We start from the raw sequence: 19,608 nt of genomic DNA, 5'->3' as shown, positions 1-19,608 counted from the left end.
ATTTTATATAACTTGTATATTTAAACAAGCTATATATATTTATATCAAATTATAATGCAAATTTATATCATTTAAATATTTATTTTTTTTCTGAATTTATACTATATCGTAACATATGGCAGCCGTTTAAATAAAAGAAATCGGGAACCCTAATTTGATGAAATTAATCTATAAATTTACAAATTCATACAACACTCAAATTTGCGTCATGAGGTAATTAGGTTACAAAGAAGATGTAAGTCAGACGTGAACGTCCAATTCAAACTGCTGTTGTGGCTCTTGTTTACTGTCTGTCGTGTTGCAATGACAGTCTTATGACGGAGAGCGATTTATGCATATAATTTAAATATATAAGAAACTTGTACCTTGCCTGAATATCTACCATGTAACAGGCTAATCTCCGGACACAAACAGCTTTGGCTGTGGGACCTGCTGCAAGACTGCAAGTGTGTGGTCAGAGGTGGGCAGTTGCGCGCTACATGTAGCGGCCGCTACATTTTCAGTAGCGGTAGCGGCGCTACATTTAAGCAATTGTAGCGGTAGTGCCCGTAGTGGTAGCGGCACCGTAGCGCCCACTACATATTTAAGTAGCGATACAAGGTTTTGCCGCTACCGCTACATTTATAGATGAAGCCTTAATACCTATTTTACTTAACTTAATAGTATTAAATATTATTTAAAAACCAGCATGAATTTAATGCCTATATAATATAAATTACAGAATAAAACTGTACGAAAGATTTAGGTGTAATGTTGTCAACCTCAGCCTGTTTGTCGTTACTTGTTAAGTCATAGTGGCAAAGCAGAGAGTTTTTTAGACTCTCCCTCAAGTTCATTTTTGAGTCCTATAAGTAGACAAGTAAAGCATAGTGGCAAAGCAGAGAGTTTTTTAGACTCTCCCTCAAGTTCATTTTTGAGTCCTATAAGTAGACCAGCAAAGTATCATGGATACCAGCATTATCATACTTAAGAAATTGGTTAAAATCTTGAGCAAATGAGGAAATTAAAAATGAACTGATTCTAAAAAAGCTCTGGTTTGCCACTATGTGTTAAGTTGTTACCAGTTAGTAGTTACCACTTACAGGTATTTTTTCATGTTTCAGTTTGCTTACATAACATAGTGACAATTCCACTATGCAGAGGGTGGATGCACTATGCAGCGTCGCCAATATATGGATTTTTAAGCCCAAAGCATCGCCGGCCATTTTAAAGATGCGTCGCCGGGTAATTTTTAATGAAAAGCCATTTACGCTGAGTAATGACAAACTATTACAAGCCACGAACTTATTTAGCTACAAGGTTGCATGCACGTGTTACCCCAAATAACTAATTTTACTCTAAAAACACTCCGATTGTACAGCAAGTGTCAACTGAACATGTAATAAAGCAGTCTGACCGCTCTAATGTGACCAAAATCATAATTTAAATCACTTTTCCTGTTAAGTTTGTGTACTTACATACATTAAAATACGATTTATCAAGTGTACGAATATTTATTTCCCCCCACTGTAAATATATAAGAAACTTGTACCTTGCCTGAATATCTACCATGTAACAGGCTAATCTCCGGACACAAACAGCCTTGGCTGTGGGACCTGCTGCAAGTGTGCGGTCAGAGGTGGGCAGTAGCGCGCTACATGTATGATGTAGCTGCCGCTACATTTTCAGTAGCAGTAGCTGCGCAGCCGGCGCTACATTTAAGCAATTGTAGCGGTAGTGGTAGCGGCACCGTAGCGCCACTACATATTTAAGTAGCGACACAAGGTTTTGCCGCTACCGCTACATTTATAGATAGGTAAAGCCTTTATATTTTACTTAACTTAATGGTATTAAATATTATTTAAAAACCAGCATGATTATTTAATACCTATATAATATAAATTAGGTACAGAATAAAACTGTACAAAAGATTTCGGTGTAATGCTGTCAACCTCAGCCTGTCAGTTGTTACTTGTTGTTACCAGTTAGCCTAGCTAGTAGGTTATCACTTACAGGTATTTTTTCATGTTTCAGTTTGCTTACAGTTCTTTTTACACAGTTATTTATATGTTTCACCTTCCCTACATGGATGTCTACTTTAATCTACCAATCTCAAAAATAATCCACATATATATAGCCATAGTGACAAAGCAGAGTTTTTTAGACTCTCTCTCAAGTTCAATTTCGAGTCCTATAAGTAGACCAGTAAAGTATCATGGATACCAGCATTATCATACCTAAGAAATTGGTTTAAATCTTGAGTTATTGAGGAAATTATAAATGAACTGATTCCAAATAAGCTCTGGTTTGCCACTATGATATATACTAACAAAAGAGTGATTTTTTATATGTATATGTGGATAATTTTTGAAATTGGTAGATTAAAGTAGACATCCATGTAGGGAATGTAAAACATAAAAATAACTGTAACTTTTATTTACTGTATCTAACCCTTACTAGTTTGCGTTTGGTTAGGTTAATTGTAATAAAGTTGCATTGATATGTTTTGAAAATGTTTTATTATCATTAAATGTTTATGAGTAAATCCCAATAGCCTGTCTCTTATACACATCTAGATGTGTATAAGAGACAGCTACTTGAGTTCCTCGCTTTACATTCTTAACAAAGGCCCTGAGATACAATAAAAACTCAATAAAAATGAAAATTAATAAAATGAAAAATGAATAAAATTCACTGAATCACGTTGATATGAATTCGATACTAGAGATGATAATAAGGATAATCTATATTTTAACTGTCTCTTATACACATCTAGATGTGTATAAGAGACAGGAATAATCCTACTCAATTCAATGTTAAATATAAGTTTAGTAAATGAGTAATTACGATTCACCTAACACTGATCATTGCGGTATTTTGTAATACTGAGACCCTCCGATGAACAACGTTGACTAAAGCTTGCAAGATTACGTAATTAAATCGTAATCCGTATTCCGGCTGGAAGATTGTCGTAAAAATCGACAGTGACAATGGAATTGATAGCGACGATCACCGCACAATAGATAACGACAAGGACCGTAAAATGAGAGTCAGAAAAATATAATAGAATATAAGTCCACCCATTTTGCCAATTTCTATATACCTACCAGAGTTCGNAACATTACTCAGTACAGTATGCCTTTAATTATCTTTCAATAATATATGATTTTTCTTGATACGGAAATTTGGTGAATGAGAAATCTAGAACTTTATTTTAGAAGAAATTTTCTCCAAAGTCGTATGGCAACACTGAACACCGTCTGTTAACATTTCGTATGTATAATAGCCGCAGTTTATGATTACCGTACGTTCCGCATCTGACAAGGCGGACAAGCGGAAGAGTCAGAAGTAACCCGGACATGTCTTACATTTCATTATTGTCAGTTCGACTCGCCTAGTCAATATACTCGCGTATATTGTCGACTAAAATAGTAGAACTATTTAGTTCTACTATTTTATAATAATATTATAATATTAGTTAATAGTAGAACTATTTTAGCTTTCTAAAGTACGGCGCATGGCGCATTTTTTTACCAGCATAGTATGGCTCACTGCGCAGGTCGTTAAAATGACAAAATAAATTCCCGCGCACCTGGCACATCTTCCTGACCATGGTGTGGTAGCGGTAGCGGCGCTACATTTCAAAGTAGCGCTGCCCAGCTCTGTGTGTGGTCAGTGCCCAGTGGTTGCACAGGTCAGGCAGATTGCATTGGTCCAGACTCTAGAGTGTGTTGGGGGCCACAGCACAACCTAACCTAGCTGTCCTAGCAGGCTCTGAGTCTGCTGCTTTGCTTTCTTTTTCTGACAGAGATCAGGCTGGTAGTTGCATTTGTTGCCACAAGTCTTAACCTCAACTATAACAAAATGACAGTCCTGCAATAATAGGGCCTAAGGCATACTCCAGGTATTCACTAATCACTATGATTAACTTGCTAGCACGCCATAAAAGGTTCAGAGGACAGAGAATCAGAGATTATCTCATTATTTCATGTGGTGTTCAGAACTTTGTTGGTATGATTAAAGTTGCTAGACTTTCTGCAATAGTTGACATTTTTATTTTAATTTAGAAGATATTCATTGTAAAAATTGTTGAGTTGAAGATGAAGAAATGGTGAAGAGCATCAAGAATGGTGTCATAGAGATTGATTTTGACATGCCATCAGTAAATCACGCAACATCAGAAAAACGGCAGCCTCTAATGAGGTATGAGCAATGTACTACTTAGCATACTGGTGGGAGGAGTAACATGGCACTGATGGCAGGTCTTCCAAAGTTCCAAATCTAATCAATTTTGTTATACAATTGTTATAATGTATTACCTATCCTATCCAGAATTCCACACTGTACCATACCATGTGGCATGTGCCAAAAAAGTGTTGACTGTCATTCTGCTGAGTGCCAAGCCAATCTGGATGAGAATATCAGGCAGAATTAAAAAAAAATGACTAGGAAAAATTCATTTTATGGCCAATTTTTGAAAATCAAGTTATAGGTCATTAATATAATTTTCTGTATTTTTCATAAAAAATAAGGTACCTATTAACTTTGAAATCATGATACATTTTTGGCAAGCTTGAGTATATGTGTTTTTAGGCATAAGGCATATTGACCTTTGAAACCATAACCAGATCTTACCACCTTCTTCAAAGCTACAAGATTCACGCTAGATGAATAATGTTTTATCTAATAGTAATCAAATGTGCACAATCAGGCCACAAAATTCCAAATGTATCATTAGTTCATTTACTTCATTACTTTGGAGACACAATATTTCATTCATATGTAAGGTCAGTAAGGAAATGCCAACCCTGGGTTTTTGTCTCATAACTTCCATTCACAGGTGGCTTCTGCACAATTTTCTTGAATGGCTGCCAATGTATGAATTGAACTGGCTTTCTTTATAAATGTATTTATATATGCAATTTTTTCTTCAAACAGGCCTCTTATTGCTCTATGCTCAAAATTATTATAATTATTACCTATTTTTTAATAACTCACAATTACTTTCAAAAGTGCTTTTGTTCTGCTAACTGAGTCTGACTGTCAGATATATACATTTTCAAGCAATGGCACATGAATTGTTTATGGAATTTAGTAAAGAAGGTAAGTTAATATCAAGATCTATTTCTATAATTAATTGCATTCAGCAAATTTTGAAATCATTTTTCATTAGTTTCAAAATAAATTTCTGTAAAGGTATTTTAAAAATTTTTGATATTATTTGAGTGTCTAAAGAGTTTAATTGTTAATTTTTGCAAACCATTACATACTTGGTTGAATTTCAGAGCAATGTTTAGTTGTTATTATATTGAAATTTTTTTCCTCTTGTCAACAGCTGCTTACAAGCCTTTCCTGAGCGAGGAATTTGATGTTCAGCAGCACACAACTCAACTTGTACAAGGAGTCATCATTGCAGAGCATCTCAACAAACTCACTCTTGGTGAGACCTTGTGTTTTTTATTCATTGACATATAGTATGCATCATTCCTGTTATATATTTGTATGTGCAAGGATTGTCAGTCAAACATATGCGACTGACTAAATGTGGATCTGTTGAGAATGTTGGAGTAAAATACAGATAGAAGTTCATGAAACATATGGTTTTGAATTTAGGGTTAAATAAGGAGCAAAAAAATAGATGTGAAGCAGAAGGGCTTTCATTCTTAAAATCTAGAAACACAAATGTAGCTTAGAAGTGTCTGTATTTCAAATTTAAATTCAAATGGTTAGGGAATGGTGGTTCACCCCATTAGGATAGAAATAATTTTAGAATCAAGATACAATCTCACGGTCTCAATCAGCTTCATATGATATACTGAAAGTTGTTACCTTGATAGGATAATGTTAGAGGTTGCTCAAACCCTTGAATGTTTCAATCCATCTCTCGAGTCCCTGGGCTCTAGCTCTATCAACCAATCAAAGGCCAGACACTTACTGTGCAATTGTCAGGCTGGACTTAGAAGGGACAGGGAAATGGTACTGATGTTGTGCCACCATCCTACTATAGTGATTGCAGCTCGTCTTTCTGGACTGTATTCATCTGTTGATTTTCTTTTCAAATGCCGCTCCACCCGCTTTGTAAGCTTTGACCACCATTACGCTGCAGATATAGTTCACTTAGTTCAAGAGGGAACAAAGCTTGTCACTGTCCATTACGAGGGGAAGGAGCTCTTACTAAACTGAACCACATGCAATGCAATGAAGCGCTTGAACAGTTGGACATCAGATCCAGAGGAAGATCCGGGGCTGACGGAGGGCGCGATTGACACAACGATCTTTAAGATGGGATATCCTTGGGAAAGCTCCAAAACATTTGTTACAGAAGGATACAAGTTTCGTTCTGCCGTATGGTAATAGAGGATAACATTTTGACTACATTACCCTCCAGACTCAAACCAACGATAAGGGCATGCGCAGCATGCTCTTATCACCGTATGATCTCCAGTCCTCCGTATCCGTATGATCTCCAGTCCCATTCGAGAGCTTCAGAACGTCGAGAAGATGAGTAACGCATGTTTGTGTGGCAGTGACCACCACTGGCAAGCGGTCGACGTTATCTCTGTCCACCAAGGAGAGAAAAAGCTGTCCATCCCAGTTGACAACATATGGCTGGGCCGAACTATCAAAATTCGCCTTAAATAGCGGCCTATATAAAGGTCGTGGGGGATTACCAGCTGACAGTTTCGTAGCTGATGGAGTTTCGAACTCGTAACCATTTGTGATAGTAGGTGCCTTAGGGTCCCTGATCCACTGAAATGCTGATTTCAACTTTTCCCCACTTTTCCGTGCGGTAGCGCTTCCTGATGCGCTTGATCGAAGACCAACAAATATTGTGTTCGGCAGGTTCGTGACCAAAGCTTTTGGTCGTTTCTGCTAAAACGTTAGGGTGCATGACTTTCGTACTCCTGCTGGTAAAGAGTTTGACACATCCCAATAGCTGCCACTTGTAGTGTATTGCCAGGACCTTCATGATTACTAAGTCACCAGGCTTTGCTAGATTCTTAGCTCGTTTCAATTGCGCCAGTTTCTCGGACCGTTACCATTGGCGTATTTTTCTAGGCCGTCTTCTCGACTCTGGTATCGCGATGTCAGAAATCGTGAAGTTTGACTGCCAATTTCGTGCCTCGTGTTTCTTCTTCGCTGTTTCTCTGGAAGCAGAAACCACATTTCTTGCTCGCTATTTGTGTACGACGAAAGCTGGGAACAGTTATAACGTCCCACTTCCTTTAAGAATCGTTACACCACTGTTGAGAAAAAAAAGGCAAACTTCGGTCGACTGGTGCCCCCACTGAACATATCCCAAAGGGATTGAAAAAATACCAATAGGAATGTTTCTGGAACTGGACCGGTTCCAGAACAAAATGACCGGTTGGGAGAGACATTCCCTCCCAAACTGGAACAAAATGACCGGTTGGGAGGGAATAAAAAAATTCTAGACCACTAGTGTGTAAAGGCATTGGATTGGGGCTTGATATGAAAGACTTTGCTAAGCCTGTAACTGATAAGTGTTGGGACATCTAATTTAAGTTGTATAGTTAAAGGGTATTTCAGCTCTAAATTTTAGGCTAAATTTGTGACTGAGATGCTTGCCAGATTGAATAAAATGGTTCATTTGTATGTGATTTAATACCAGTGAAGCAGAATTTACACTTATTTTACAGCCTATTTAAAAATAAAGGCCTGGTAATTTATGAATCTTTTTTTTGTTCTAGTATATATTTTTGTCCAAATTAATAATCAGTGTCTGATGTGTCATTTTTTTTGAAGTAACTTCATTACCTTGCTGAATCAAGTCGGAGATTGCGAAATATCTTCCGAAGTTAATTTCTTAACATTGCAAGTGTGGCATTCAGGTCTGAACCGCGTGGAGCGCGAGATAGAGCGACATGTTGGCGACCACTTCGAGGAGCTGCTAGCGCAGGCCGCAGGGATAGACACCCTCGAGAACAGCCTTGCTCTCATCCAGGCACGCACACAGGTTCGTATTGGGATGTTTAACTCTGTGTGTGCTCTGAGTTGTCTTTGTGTGTGCTCCTATGTTGTCTCTGAATGCCTTATGAGTTGTCGCTGTATGGCTAAGTTCTGTCTGTGTTCTTCTATGAATATAATGTCACTTGGTGTGAACATTTCTTCACTTCAAAAACATTTTGCGAACATATTATGAGCTAAATAAAATCCGAAAGTTGCCGGCAATTTCAAATGTAATTTCAGACACACGAGATCGACGCTTTATTTTTTGCAATGGTCAGTTTGGGTTGTACCTCTCAACCGCAAACATCTCGCGCTTCCTAAATATTCCCTTGAAACCAAGACGCATTAATGCCTCGTTAAAAATCGTATTCTTAGTTATCTTAGGCATTTGGTCGCCCACAAAAAAAAAATGAATTCAGTATTAATCGAAAGGTACGAAATTTAAGTTGTTTTACATTGGTATGACAAGTGTCTGGGGTACGTTAACACTCTGGAAAATAGATGGATCATGTAGTCCAAATAGCGACACACTTGCTACGTGTATCACTGATACTTCCTTGGTCAAGAAGTATCAGTGATACAAGAAGAAGCTATGTCAAGATGACCTGAACAAGTGCATCAATATTTGGTCAGTCTAAGTTAATTTCTTTTGAGTTACGTTTCACCAGCACCTCTCTTGCTGACGCAGACGCTGCAGGCGGGCGTAGAGCGCGTACGGGCGCGTGTAGTGGAGCCATACGCGCGACTAGAGAAACACACGCGCGTGTTGGCGAGGCTACAGGGTGCATGCGAGTTGCTACGCCGCATCATACGCTCCCTCGCCCTCACCTCCAGACTGAGCACTGAGGTCCAGAACTGCCCTCGGGACCTCGCTAAGGCGGCCACTACCCTCAGCGAGCTCGGTGAGTCACTGAGCTATGGTTACCCCGTATCGAATTATCTGCTAAATACTAAACCTTTGCTTGAACTGCACCGTAAATTCTTATTAAACTTCTATGCTATCGGTAGCCCCAGCGTATCAGTTATATGGCAGGGTGCCCAATCGGTCACAGTTTAGAGTACCAGGATTGGAGCAGTGAGTTATGGGTTTGATCCCAGCTTCCTGTGATAGTTCGGGTCAAAATCGGTGAGGTGGCCGGGCTGTTAAGGCCGGTCCACACGCTCAGTTTTCACAACGATTTGTCTGCGCAGTTTTAAGTCGGAATGAAATCGTTGCAATTTTTAGAGCGTCCACACGGTACCGACTTATCTGAGTAGTTTGCTCAGTTTTGCGCGATCTCGCCTTGGAGACGTCTCGGACAAATTTTACGGCCGGTCTCCCAAATTCGGTGAGCATGGCATATCTCCCAACCCTAACAAAATTCGGGGACCNGCCGGCTCCAAAACTGCGCAGTTTTCCCGCCGGCTCCAAAACTGCGCAGTTTTCCCGCCGGCTCCAAAACTGCGCAGTTTTCCCGTCCACACGCAACGTTTTATCTGCAACGATTAGAACTGCGCAGACAAATCGTTGTGTAAAACTGAGCGTGTGGACCGGGCTTTAAACACAGTGGATATTGGAGCAGTGAGTTGCGTGTTTCGAGACCTGCAACAAGCTGCGATGTTCAGAATCTGTGATGGACCTAACGGTCTAATCTGCAACGGTGACATCGCTATTAATATGTAGTGTAGTGCACTCTTCTTCATTAGGTACTTGAAGATCCCTTACGGATTGCTGCAGATTTCTTGAACGATGTTTTGTTCTCATATTTCAAGCTATCAGTGTCAGGCACATAAATAGAAAGCGACCCAGTAGGAGCTAATATATCCGCTTGCACACCCATTCTCAAAATACTGCAATAAAAGTAACTATCCTAGTATTGCTTGGTTTACTCTTGGATTTCATGTTTTTTAAAGAAGACTGAAAACGCCTCGGGTTAAATGTTGTTAATTTTACGCACAAATTCTAATTTATGAAAGCTCTGAGGTATCCTTACTTAAACATAGGTCTATATAATTTATTCTATTTCCCAAGATGAAAACTTCGAAAGGTTGGCCTCAAAATTCTATTTTAGATGCCTAATCTGACATTATTTTTAGAAAAAGTGTATAATCATATGTTTTTCACAAGCTTCATTATTATTTATCTGGTAATAATGTGCAGAACATTTGATATTATTTGCCTGGATATGCACCGCAGCAAAAAAACTTATGTTACTTCATAGTATACACTTGTTAAATGTTTGATTTATGAATTTGTGTTGCACTAGCTCTTCAATGATTTACATAAATTCAAACAAGATGATTAGGGTAACGATAGCATTATTGCTAATAACATTGAAAACCTATTATCAATGTTATATATTTAATATATTTTATATTATTTCTATGATATATTATCTTGATTATTGGGCCGCCCCTCTCGCCCCTCAGAGGAGCTGTACAGCGACGGTGGGCTGAGTGGCATCGAGGTGCTGAGTGGCAGCGAGGAGCTGATGCGAGGGGCGCGAGTGGAGGTGGAGCAGCAGGCCAAGACCCTCCTCCTTACGGGCGCCGCCACTCACAACCAGACGCAGGTCACTCCCCCAGCAGGAGGCCTGCATGCAGTGGCTGACGCAGGTCACTCCCCCAGCAGGAGGCCTGCAGGCAGTGGCTGACGCAGGTCACTCCCCCAGCAGGAGGCCTGCATGCAGTGGCTGATGCAGGTCACNTGCTTCACCACGACCTAAAGGTAATATAACCCTGGACCCCACCATCATCGCTGCTAATGCTTCACCACGACCTAAAGGTAATATAACCCTGGACCCCACCATCATCGCTGCTAATGCTTCACCACGACCTAAAGGTAATATAACCCTGGACCCCACCATCATCGCTGCTAATGCATCACCACGACCTAAAGGTAATATAACCCTGGACCCCACCATCATCGCTGCTAATGCATCACCACGACCTAAAGGTAATATAACCTTAGCGGTTAACTTCATTATTAGCCTTGCACTTGTCAGGTGGAAAAAACTTCTTCCTCAGTCAGTGCTGTGATAGCGACGTATATCTGAACTATAAATCATTAGGGTCGCGGTATATTTGTTGCCAAACGATTTTTAGTCTATCTGTGACATTTTTGCATGAAATTAAGCATAATAAAATAGATTATTTCATGCTAATAAGATTTTTTCTGTAAAAAAAAACGTTCAATACGATGTGAATAGCGCAGTTGCGTAAAAATATCATTATTCGATGTGGATAGCGCATCTACCACAATGATTATAAGTCTTTAACTCTATAATACTTGTGTGTGTGGCTTCTCTTCTATTTAAATTATTCGGGAAGTTGCATTTATAATCTTCAAGATCACAAGAAATGAGCACTCGTAAAGTGAGCACGCCGGGCTCCTGTGTTTCCAATTGTCAGGCAGTAAAATTTTTATGTATATTTGTGTCATGGGGTTACTCAAATTGTCCATTAATTTAGAACACAAAAACTAATCAAACACATGATAAATTTACAATTTTTGATGACCAGCTCCTTAATCAGTTCAAAAATGTCAATAAAACAATAATATTTATTTTAATAGCACGAATAAACTAAAAGGGACAATATTAAAACCTATATTTCAAATACAAAGTGGGAACGTAAAAACCAACTGAGAATTCAAACGGATAAAAACTAGAATCGTGGTTTACACAAAGTTTGTAGAACCTTCAAGTCTTAATTTCTTCCATGTAAATTTGGTCCTTATATTTTTTTACATTTCATTCTGCGTTTTTGAAACGTTTTGACAAAGAACATTTTTTGGAATGATGAAACGTTTTAGGTTTGAGACGTTCACAATAAACATGTACCGATTTTGCTTGTTTTTTTTTCTGCTGAAATTCTGTATTGTTATATTGATACCAAAACTAATATAATTATTCTCGTTGTTTAATCCTGATTGAACTTTAATGATGATGAAAAATCTCATGTGTCTCGGACAAGAAATGTACTGAAATCAATTTCATTGGGTTCTCCTTTACGAAGGTTCCCTTAGTTTTCATCAGGTTCTCTTTTACGGAGACTAAGATGCCGTATATGTCTGTTTCTATAATATACTTGGATGATTATTAAATTATTTTCATTAGCTAACCAATGCCCTAAATGATGTTTCTATAATATACTTGGATGATAATTAAATAATTTTTATTGGCAAACAAATGAAACAACCAATGCCATAAATGATATTTCTATCATGGTGGCAATGCAGAATTTATTAGCTTCTTCCTCAAGTTAAATTTTCAGATCAGTAAAGTATCATGGATACCAGCATTATCATTCATAAAATATTAGTTAAAATCTTGTGTAAATCAGGAAATCTAAAATGAAATTATTAAAAAAAAATATACCTAGTACAGTAGTAGGTACTAGTAGTACTGCAGTAGTTTGTGATTTCTATATGATACTTTGATGATAATTAAATAATTAAAATTAAACAAACATTCAGGCAATGGGCCAGGGTCATCAGCTCTGCCGGCGCTGGGTCAGACGACGCAGTTCAGGGCCGCCCTCTGGACCAGCCTGGAGGCCCTCATGGATGCTGTCTTCTAATGCTTCACCACGACCTAAAGGTAATATAACCCTGGCGGTTCACTACCTTATACTTATCGAGTGAAGGAAACTTGCTACTCAGTCAGTGCTGTGATAGCGACATTTATCAGTACTCTAAATCAATGGGTCAAATTTGATATCGTGGTATATTTGTTGCTAAACGAGTTTTAATCTTTTTGTGAAGTTTTTGCATGAAGTTGATCATAACAAAATATTTTTTTTCATGCTAATGAGTTTTTTCCGTAAAAAAACGTTCAATAAACCATTTAGACGTGATCTTTTCCTGACGTTTCTGGTCACCATAGAGAAGGCAAGCGATCTTTGAAGGAAGGGAGCCGAGGCTTGTGGCTGCGTAAATTGCTGGCCTAATTTACTGGCCTAATTTAATTTTTTAAATTTAATTATGACTGCGGCATAAATTAAACTGGTCTAATTTACTGGCATAATTTAATTTTTTAATTAGGACTGCGGCATAAATTAAACCTGGTCTAATTTACTGGCCTAATTTTAAAATTAGACCAGGTCCAATTTTAATTAGACCTGGAAATATGATACGATGTGTAAAAATATCATTGTTCGATGTGGATAGCTCATCGACTGCAATGATTATAACTCTTTACCACTAAAATACTTATATGCGTGGCTTCTCTTTTATTTAAATTTTTCGGGAAGTTACATTCATGTTGTTGTTGTTGTTGACCCTCCCCGCCTCGCTTCATGGCGCGAGGCGGGGCCTAGACCCAGTTCTGGGGCCAGCCAAGTCGGTCGCCCCTCTTCTTGTCCCGTGCGGTGGCCGACTACATCGCACCCTTCAGCGCCTCCGCCGTTATTAAGGACAAGTGCGTGCACAACGCTTCTTTGTTTACCCCTAATTGTGGTTATCCTACTTTTGTTTATCATACTTGTGTTTACCCTACTTGTGTTTACCTCACTCGTGTTCCTCCTCCGTTATCAAGGACAAGTGCGTGCACAACGCTTCTTTGTTTACCCTACTTGTGTTTACCCTACTTGTATTTACTCTACTCATGTTTACCTACTTGTGTTTACCCTACTTTTGTTTACCCCTACTTGTGCTTACCCGACTTGTGTTTACCCTACTTGTGTTTACCCTTCTTATTTTTACCCCTACTTGTGTTTACCCTACTTGTGTTTATCTTACTTGTGTTTACCCTACTTGTGTTTACCTTACTTGTATTTACCCTACTCATATTTATCCTATTTGTGTTTACCCACTTGTGTTTATCCTACTTGTGTTTACCCTACTTGTGTTTACCCTACTTGTGTTTACCCTACTTGTGTTTACCCTACTTGTGTTTACCCTAGGTACTTTTGTTTAAACTACTTGTAATTACCCTACTTTTGTTTACCTCTACTTACAACGAACATTTCTTGTTCTTTAGTGTTTGGAAGAGGAAAATAAAGTCAAACAGACTTTTTTTCAAGTTTTCTCAAGATGAGAAATGCTGTTTAGATTTTAACAAATTTTTCGTCGTTCCTGGCACCTTGACAATGAATGTGATTTTGTTTAAGAAAATTACTGTTTGCCTTCTTGATGAAATTATATTCTAATTTATTGCATCAAAAGTTGCATATTTTACCAGCTCTAATTAATCAGTTGGATAATAACCACATCATTTGACGATTTCAGGATGGCTGTTTTCTTTGCTTTTAAATTCCTGATGAACTTGCGATTTAAGCAAGCTAGTAATTTTAATACTTATTTGACGATTTGAATCATTCTATCTATATAGAATATATCATTCTATCATCATTCATTCTATCATACTATCTATACACGAGTCATAATATTTCCAAAGTAGTATATCCAAATATTTCCAAAGTAGTTTGTTGCATAAATTGTAGCTACAGAGATGAATATTGTTCTATTGAATATAGTGATAATGTTTATTATTATAATGAAAATATTGATATTGAATGTAGTGACAACGAAGACATCAATAATGAATATAGTTAAGAATATAATTCGTGGGGAGCCGCAGGCCGGCAGCACCAAAAAACATGGGCTTCGGGTCCCCCTTTCGGGGGACGGGGAGAGATTTGCTGTCGATTTGGGCCCGTATCCGGGCCGCGCTCCAACCGCAAGCAGGCCGACAGCATTTGGCCTACATTCATAATCTTCAAGATCACAAGAAATTAGCACTCGTGAAGTGAGCTCGCCGGGCTCCTGTGCTTCCGATTGTCAGGCGGCAAAATTTTTATGTATATTTGTGTCTTTAGGTTACTCTAAATGTCCATTAATTAAGAACACAAATAGTAATCAAACACATAATAAATTTTAAATTTTTGATGACCAGCTCCATAATCAGTTAAAAAAATGTCAATAATACAAGCATATTTATTTTAGTAGCACGAATAAACTTACAGGGACAATATTAAAACCTATATATCAAATAAGAATTGGGATCGTAAACACCGATTGAGAATTCAAACGGATAGGAAGTACGATCGTGGTTTAGACAAAGTTTGTAGAACCTTCAAGTTTTAATCTCGTCCGTGTCAATTTTGCCCTTATATTTTTCTTTATTTCATTCTGCGTTTTTCAAACGTTTTAATGTAGAACATTTTTTGGAACTATGAAACGTTTCGTGTTCGAGGCGTTCATAATAAACATATAGCGATTTGTCTTGGCCTTTTTTCTGCTTAAATTCTGTATTGTGATATCGATACCAAAACTATTATAATTATTCTCGTTGTTTAATCCTGATTGAACTTTAATGATGATGAAAAATCTCATGTGTCTCGGACAAGAAATGTACTGAAATCAATTTCATTGGGTTCTCCTTTACGAAGGTTCCCTTAGTCTTCATCACGTTCTCTTATATGAAGACTAAGATGCCGTATATGTCGTTTCTATAATATACGTGGATGATAATTAATTTTTATTGGCAAACAACCAATGCCGTAAATGATTTTTCTATAATATACTTGAATGATAATTAAATAATTTATATGGGTAAACAACCAATGCCGCAAATGATTTTTCTATAATATACTTGGATGATAATTAAATGATTTTTATTGGCAAACAATCAATGCCGTAAATGATGTTTCTATCATGGTGGCAATGCAGACTTTATTAGCTTCTTCCTCAAGTTAAATTTTGAGACCAGCAAAGTATCATGGATACCAGCATTATCATTCATAAAATATTAGTTGAAATCTTGAGTAAATCAGGAAATCTAAAATGAAGTTATTTTTAAAAAAATATACCTAGTACAGTAGTAGGTACTAGTAGTACTGTAGTAGTTTACCACTGTGGTTTCTATAATATACTTGGATGATAATTAAATAATTTTTATTGAACAACCAATGTTGTGAATGATATTTCCATAATATACTTGGATGATAATTGAATAATTTGTATTAAATAACCATTCAGGCAGTGGGCCAGGGTCATCAGCTCTGCCGGCGCTGGGTCAGACGACGCAGTTCAGGGCCGCCCTCTGGACCAGCCTGGAGGCCCTCATGGATGCTGTCTGCACCTGCTACAACACGTACAGGTGTTGCGTTGTGTTGCAGGTTCTCTATAGCACAACACGTACAGGTGTTGCGTTGTGTTGCAGGTTCTCTCGAAGAAGCGTGACCCAGTAACACACCTGTTGTTCCTAGCGGCCGTAGAGCAGCACTGCGGCAGGGACTTGTTCTCCACGGTCTGGCGCAGCATCACGGACCACCTCACGCGGGGGTTTGCTGCTGCCGCTCAAGGTAGTCTAAACTTGAGCTAGAACTAGGAAATACATTTAGATTAATCAAGTTCCCAAGTTTATTAGGTCTCTAACTAAGATATTATTGCTCAAGGTAGTTGCAAACTTGAGATAGAACTAGAAAAAACCTTCAAGTTGATCAAGTTAACATGTTAGGTCTCCAACTGAGATATTATTGCTCAAGGTAGGACCAAACTTGAGCTAGAACTGGAAAAAACCTTCAAGTTGATCAAGTTCATTAGGTCTCTGACTGTGATATTATTGCTCAAGATAGTCCCAAACTTGAGATAGAACTAGAAAAACTTTAGTTTGATCAAGTTCCCATGTTTATTAGGTCTCAAACTGCAATATCATTGCTAAAGAAAGGACCACACTTGAGCTAGAACTGGGAAAAACTTTAGGTTGATCAAGTTAACATGTTTATTAGGTCTCTAACTGCAATATCATTTAATACAAAAGTTTCTGCACCGTAAATGGCTACACTCTTGGCGTGCTTTTAGCATTGTATCTTTTAGTACATCTGAGTACGGGAAGTAATAAAGCACTCAGCGCTACAAATATCTTTCATCCGCACTCCGCAACACTGCGTATACGTCACATCACATAGAAATGCAAGCCGCATTACGGCAATTCGGCAAAAGAATACTAATTGTATCAACTAAGCAAATATTCTATGAAAACAACTTAATTTCTTCACGTGATCAAACGAGGAATGATTCTTATCATGTTCTTTTTGCCTGGAAATTATTATCTCATTTGCCTTCTATTTTTTTATCCCGTAGTCAAACATTCAAATTCGATTGTGTGATGCAATTTAATTCTGTTAATTCAACCAGGTAATTCTGTCATCCAACCAGCCCTCTATACCGACAAAGATAGTTTAAATATATTTATTTATCCACCGTCTATATACCTATATATTTATTTTATCCACAGGCTCTATATATTTATATATATATTTTATCCACAGGCTATATATATTTATTTTATTCACAGGCTAAATATATTTATATACAGTATTTATTTTCTGCACAGGCTCTCATTTCATCAGACAAGCTCTGGAAGTCGACTACCCTAAACTGGTCCGTCTGTATGGAGACCTCTGGCGCCGCCTCCAGACTCCTGCTGGGGAGATGCTGGCCATGGAGTCCTCCTCCACCGCCATCCTGCCTCCGCCAGGAGAGGATCTCACCAAAGAAGATCCATGGAGACACAAAGGATGTGATCGCAAACAAGATAACGAGGAGCATGACGATAAGGACGAGTGAGAACTACGGAGCGTTAATTTATCAACATTCAAATCATTTTATTATTTTCTACAAATATGGGCAGTTTGTGTATCGATGTATAAAATAGGTTTACGTACGGTACAACAATGCGTCAATCCAATCAAAATTTAGAAAACAAGCACATCAGGCTGAGACACCATACACATGTCTCAATGCATCATTTTGTGTGAGTGTAGAGTGTAGCGTGTTGAATCACTAAACTGTGTGGGTATAGAGTGTAGCAAAATATGTAACTGCTCTTGGTGTCATCCACGCCTCCACCAGGTGAGTCATCCACGCCTCCACCAGGTGAGTCATCCACGCCTCCACCAGGTGAGTCAATTAAACATTGTACGAGTAGGTATATAATTAACTAATCACTGAATATCAATAACTCAAAATTGTATGAGTATGTATTTAAGCATTGTACTGGTATATCATTCACTAATCATTAAATATATTTAACTTAATATTGTATGAGTATATAATCAACTGAACATTATATTAGTATATCATTACCCACTCATTGAATATCATGAACTAATGAACACGACTCGTACTCATCGAAGTGATGTGAACATCTCAGCGGTGTACGCAGGGCTGTCAGAGAGCGTATTTCTGGCGTAGTAATTCGTGTCAACTTTTCTTGTTCATTTCATTGTATATCACTAATTAATCCTTTTATATTGCTAATTATTGTATTATATAGGTATCACTAACTAATAACTATACATTAACTAATGAACATGACCTGCCTTCAGTGAGGTGAACATCTCAGCGGTGGACGCAGGGCTGTCAGAGAGCGTAGCGCGTAATGTGCTCAAGAGCGTACAGCTGCTCTGTACTAAGAGTGAAGAGCTCATGCCTGCGCACGGTGACGCTGTGCAAGTTATTGGTACGTACAACTGTACATATTACTTTAGTGCGCACAGTTATAGCTTAGGAAGAATTAATAGGTATATTAGTCCATTAATTCATATGAATCTTGTTTATGAAGTCATTTGGTTTAATAGTCAAATTTTGTTTCGATTTAAGTTTATCACCTTATTTGTAGTTGTTTTCATTCACATTCATTGCTTTTGGTACCTATTTTTCTTCATTCATCTCTATATCTTTTCTTCACTATTTCACTTTCAAATTATTTAGCTAAGGAACTGATTTTTAACTCTGAGTTGACATATAAGTTTAAGTTGACCGTGGAAAGTGAATTATACGTATGTCTGAATTTTAAAATAGGTAATTAAAATCCGTTACCTACATTCAGTTATATTTACTTTTACATTTTTAATGATCTAATAACTTGCATTTGATGGATAGCTTGAAAAAAACTGTACTATATTGTTGCAGTTCGTGTTAATCAATAGCCCAGCATCGTGCGATGTCATTAACATACCTACTTAACACAATTTATTACTTCACATGCAGATAATTTCCCAGCTCAGCTCAGCTCATTTTCCTCGATGTTTATCTTTATTTAAATAATTATTAATTAAAAGAATTATCTGGCGCCTTTCCTATCGATTCCCAATTTAATTTTATTTTCAGCCTTTATATCCACTTTAAATTTTATTCAGCCTCCTATTTTCACGTCTTTCCTATTTTCAGTAACATATCTCCTATTTTCAGTAACATCTCTCCTATTTTCAGTAACATCTCTCCTATTTTCAGCAACATCTCTCCTATTTTCAGTAACATCTCTCCTATTTTCAGTAGCATCTCTCCTATTTTCAGTAACATCTCTCCTATTTTCAATAACATCTCTCCTATTTTCATTAACATCTCTCCTATTTTCAGTAACATCTCTCCTATTTTCAGTAACATCTCTCCTATTTTCAGTAACATCTCTCCTATTTTCAGTAACATCTCTCCTATTTTCAGTAACATCTCTCCTATTTTCATTAACATCTCTCCTATTTTCATTAACATCTCTACTATTTTCATTAACATCTCTCCTATTTTCATTAACATCTCTACTATTTTCATTAACATCTCTCCTATTTTCACAAACATCTCCCCTATTTTCATTAGCATCTCTCCTATTTTCATTAGCACCTCCCTTATTTTCATTAGCACCTCCCTTATTTTCAATAACATCTCTCCTATTT

At 37.6% G+C, this 19,608-nt stretch overlaps 1 protein-coding gene across 1 annotated transcript in view; it reads left to right on the top strand.

Annotated features, from left to right (window-relative positions):
* The first annotated feature begins 4,917 nt into the window (after positions 1-4,917).
* LOC108682646 (conserved oligomeric Golgi complex subunit 5) overlaps positions 4,918-19,608 on the top strand; it is a 20,967-nt gene continuing 6,276 nt past the window's right edge. Inside the window, exons 1-10 of the mRNA XM_047884288.1 lie at positions 4,918-5,082; positions 5,315-5,419; positions 7,833-7,957; positions 8,639-8,852; positions 10,360-10,572; positions 10,631-10,771; positions 15,911-16,043; positions 16,076-16,236; positions 17,271-17,499; positions 18,265-18,398. Coding sequence (XP_047740244.1) covers positions 5,046-5,082; positions 5,315-5,419; positions 7,833-7,957; positions 8,639-8,852; positions 10,360-10,572; positions 10,631-10,771; positions 15,911-16,043; positions 16,076-16,236; positions 17,271-17,499; positions 18,265-18,398 — 1,492 coding nt within the window. The 5' untranslated portion in view covers positions 4,918-5,045. The remainder of the gene's footprint in view (positions 5,083-5,314; positions 5,420-7,832; positions 7,958-8,638; positions 8,853-10,359; positions 10,573-10,630; positions 10,772-15,910; positions 16,044-16,075; positions 16,237-17,270; positions 17,500-18,264; positions 18,399-19,608) is intronic.

The sequence above is a fragment of the Hyalella azteca genome, unplaced genomic scaffold (genome assembly GCF_000764305.2).
Source record: "Hyalella azteca isolate HAZT.00-mixed unplaced genomic scaffold, Hazt_2.0.2 contig15109, whole genome shotgun sequence".
In the NCBI taxonomy this organism is placed as follows: Eukaryota; Metazoa; Arthropoda; class Malacostraca; order Amphipoda; family Hyalellidae; genus Hyalella; species Hyalella azteca.
This window is presented reverse-complemented; position numbering and strand designations above follow the sequence as displayed.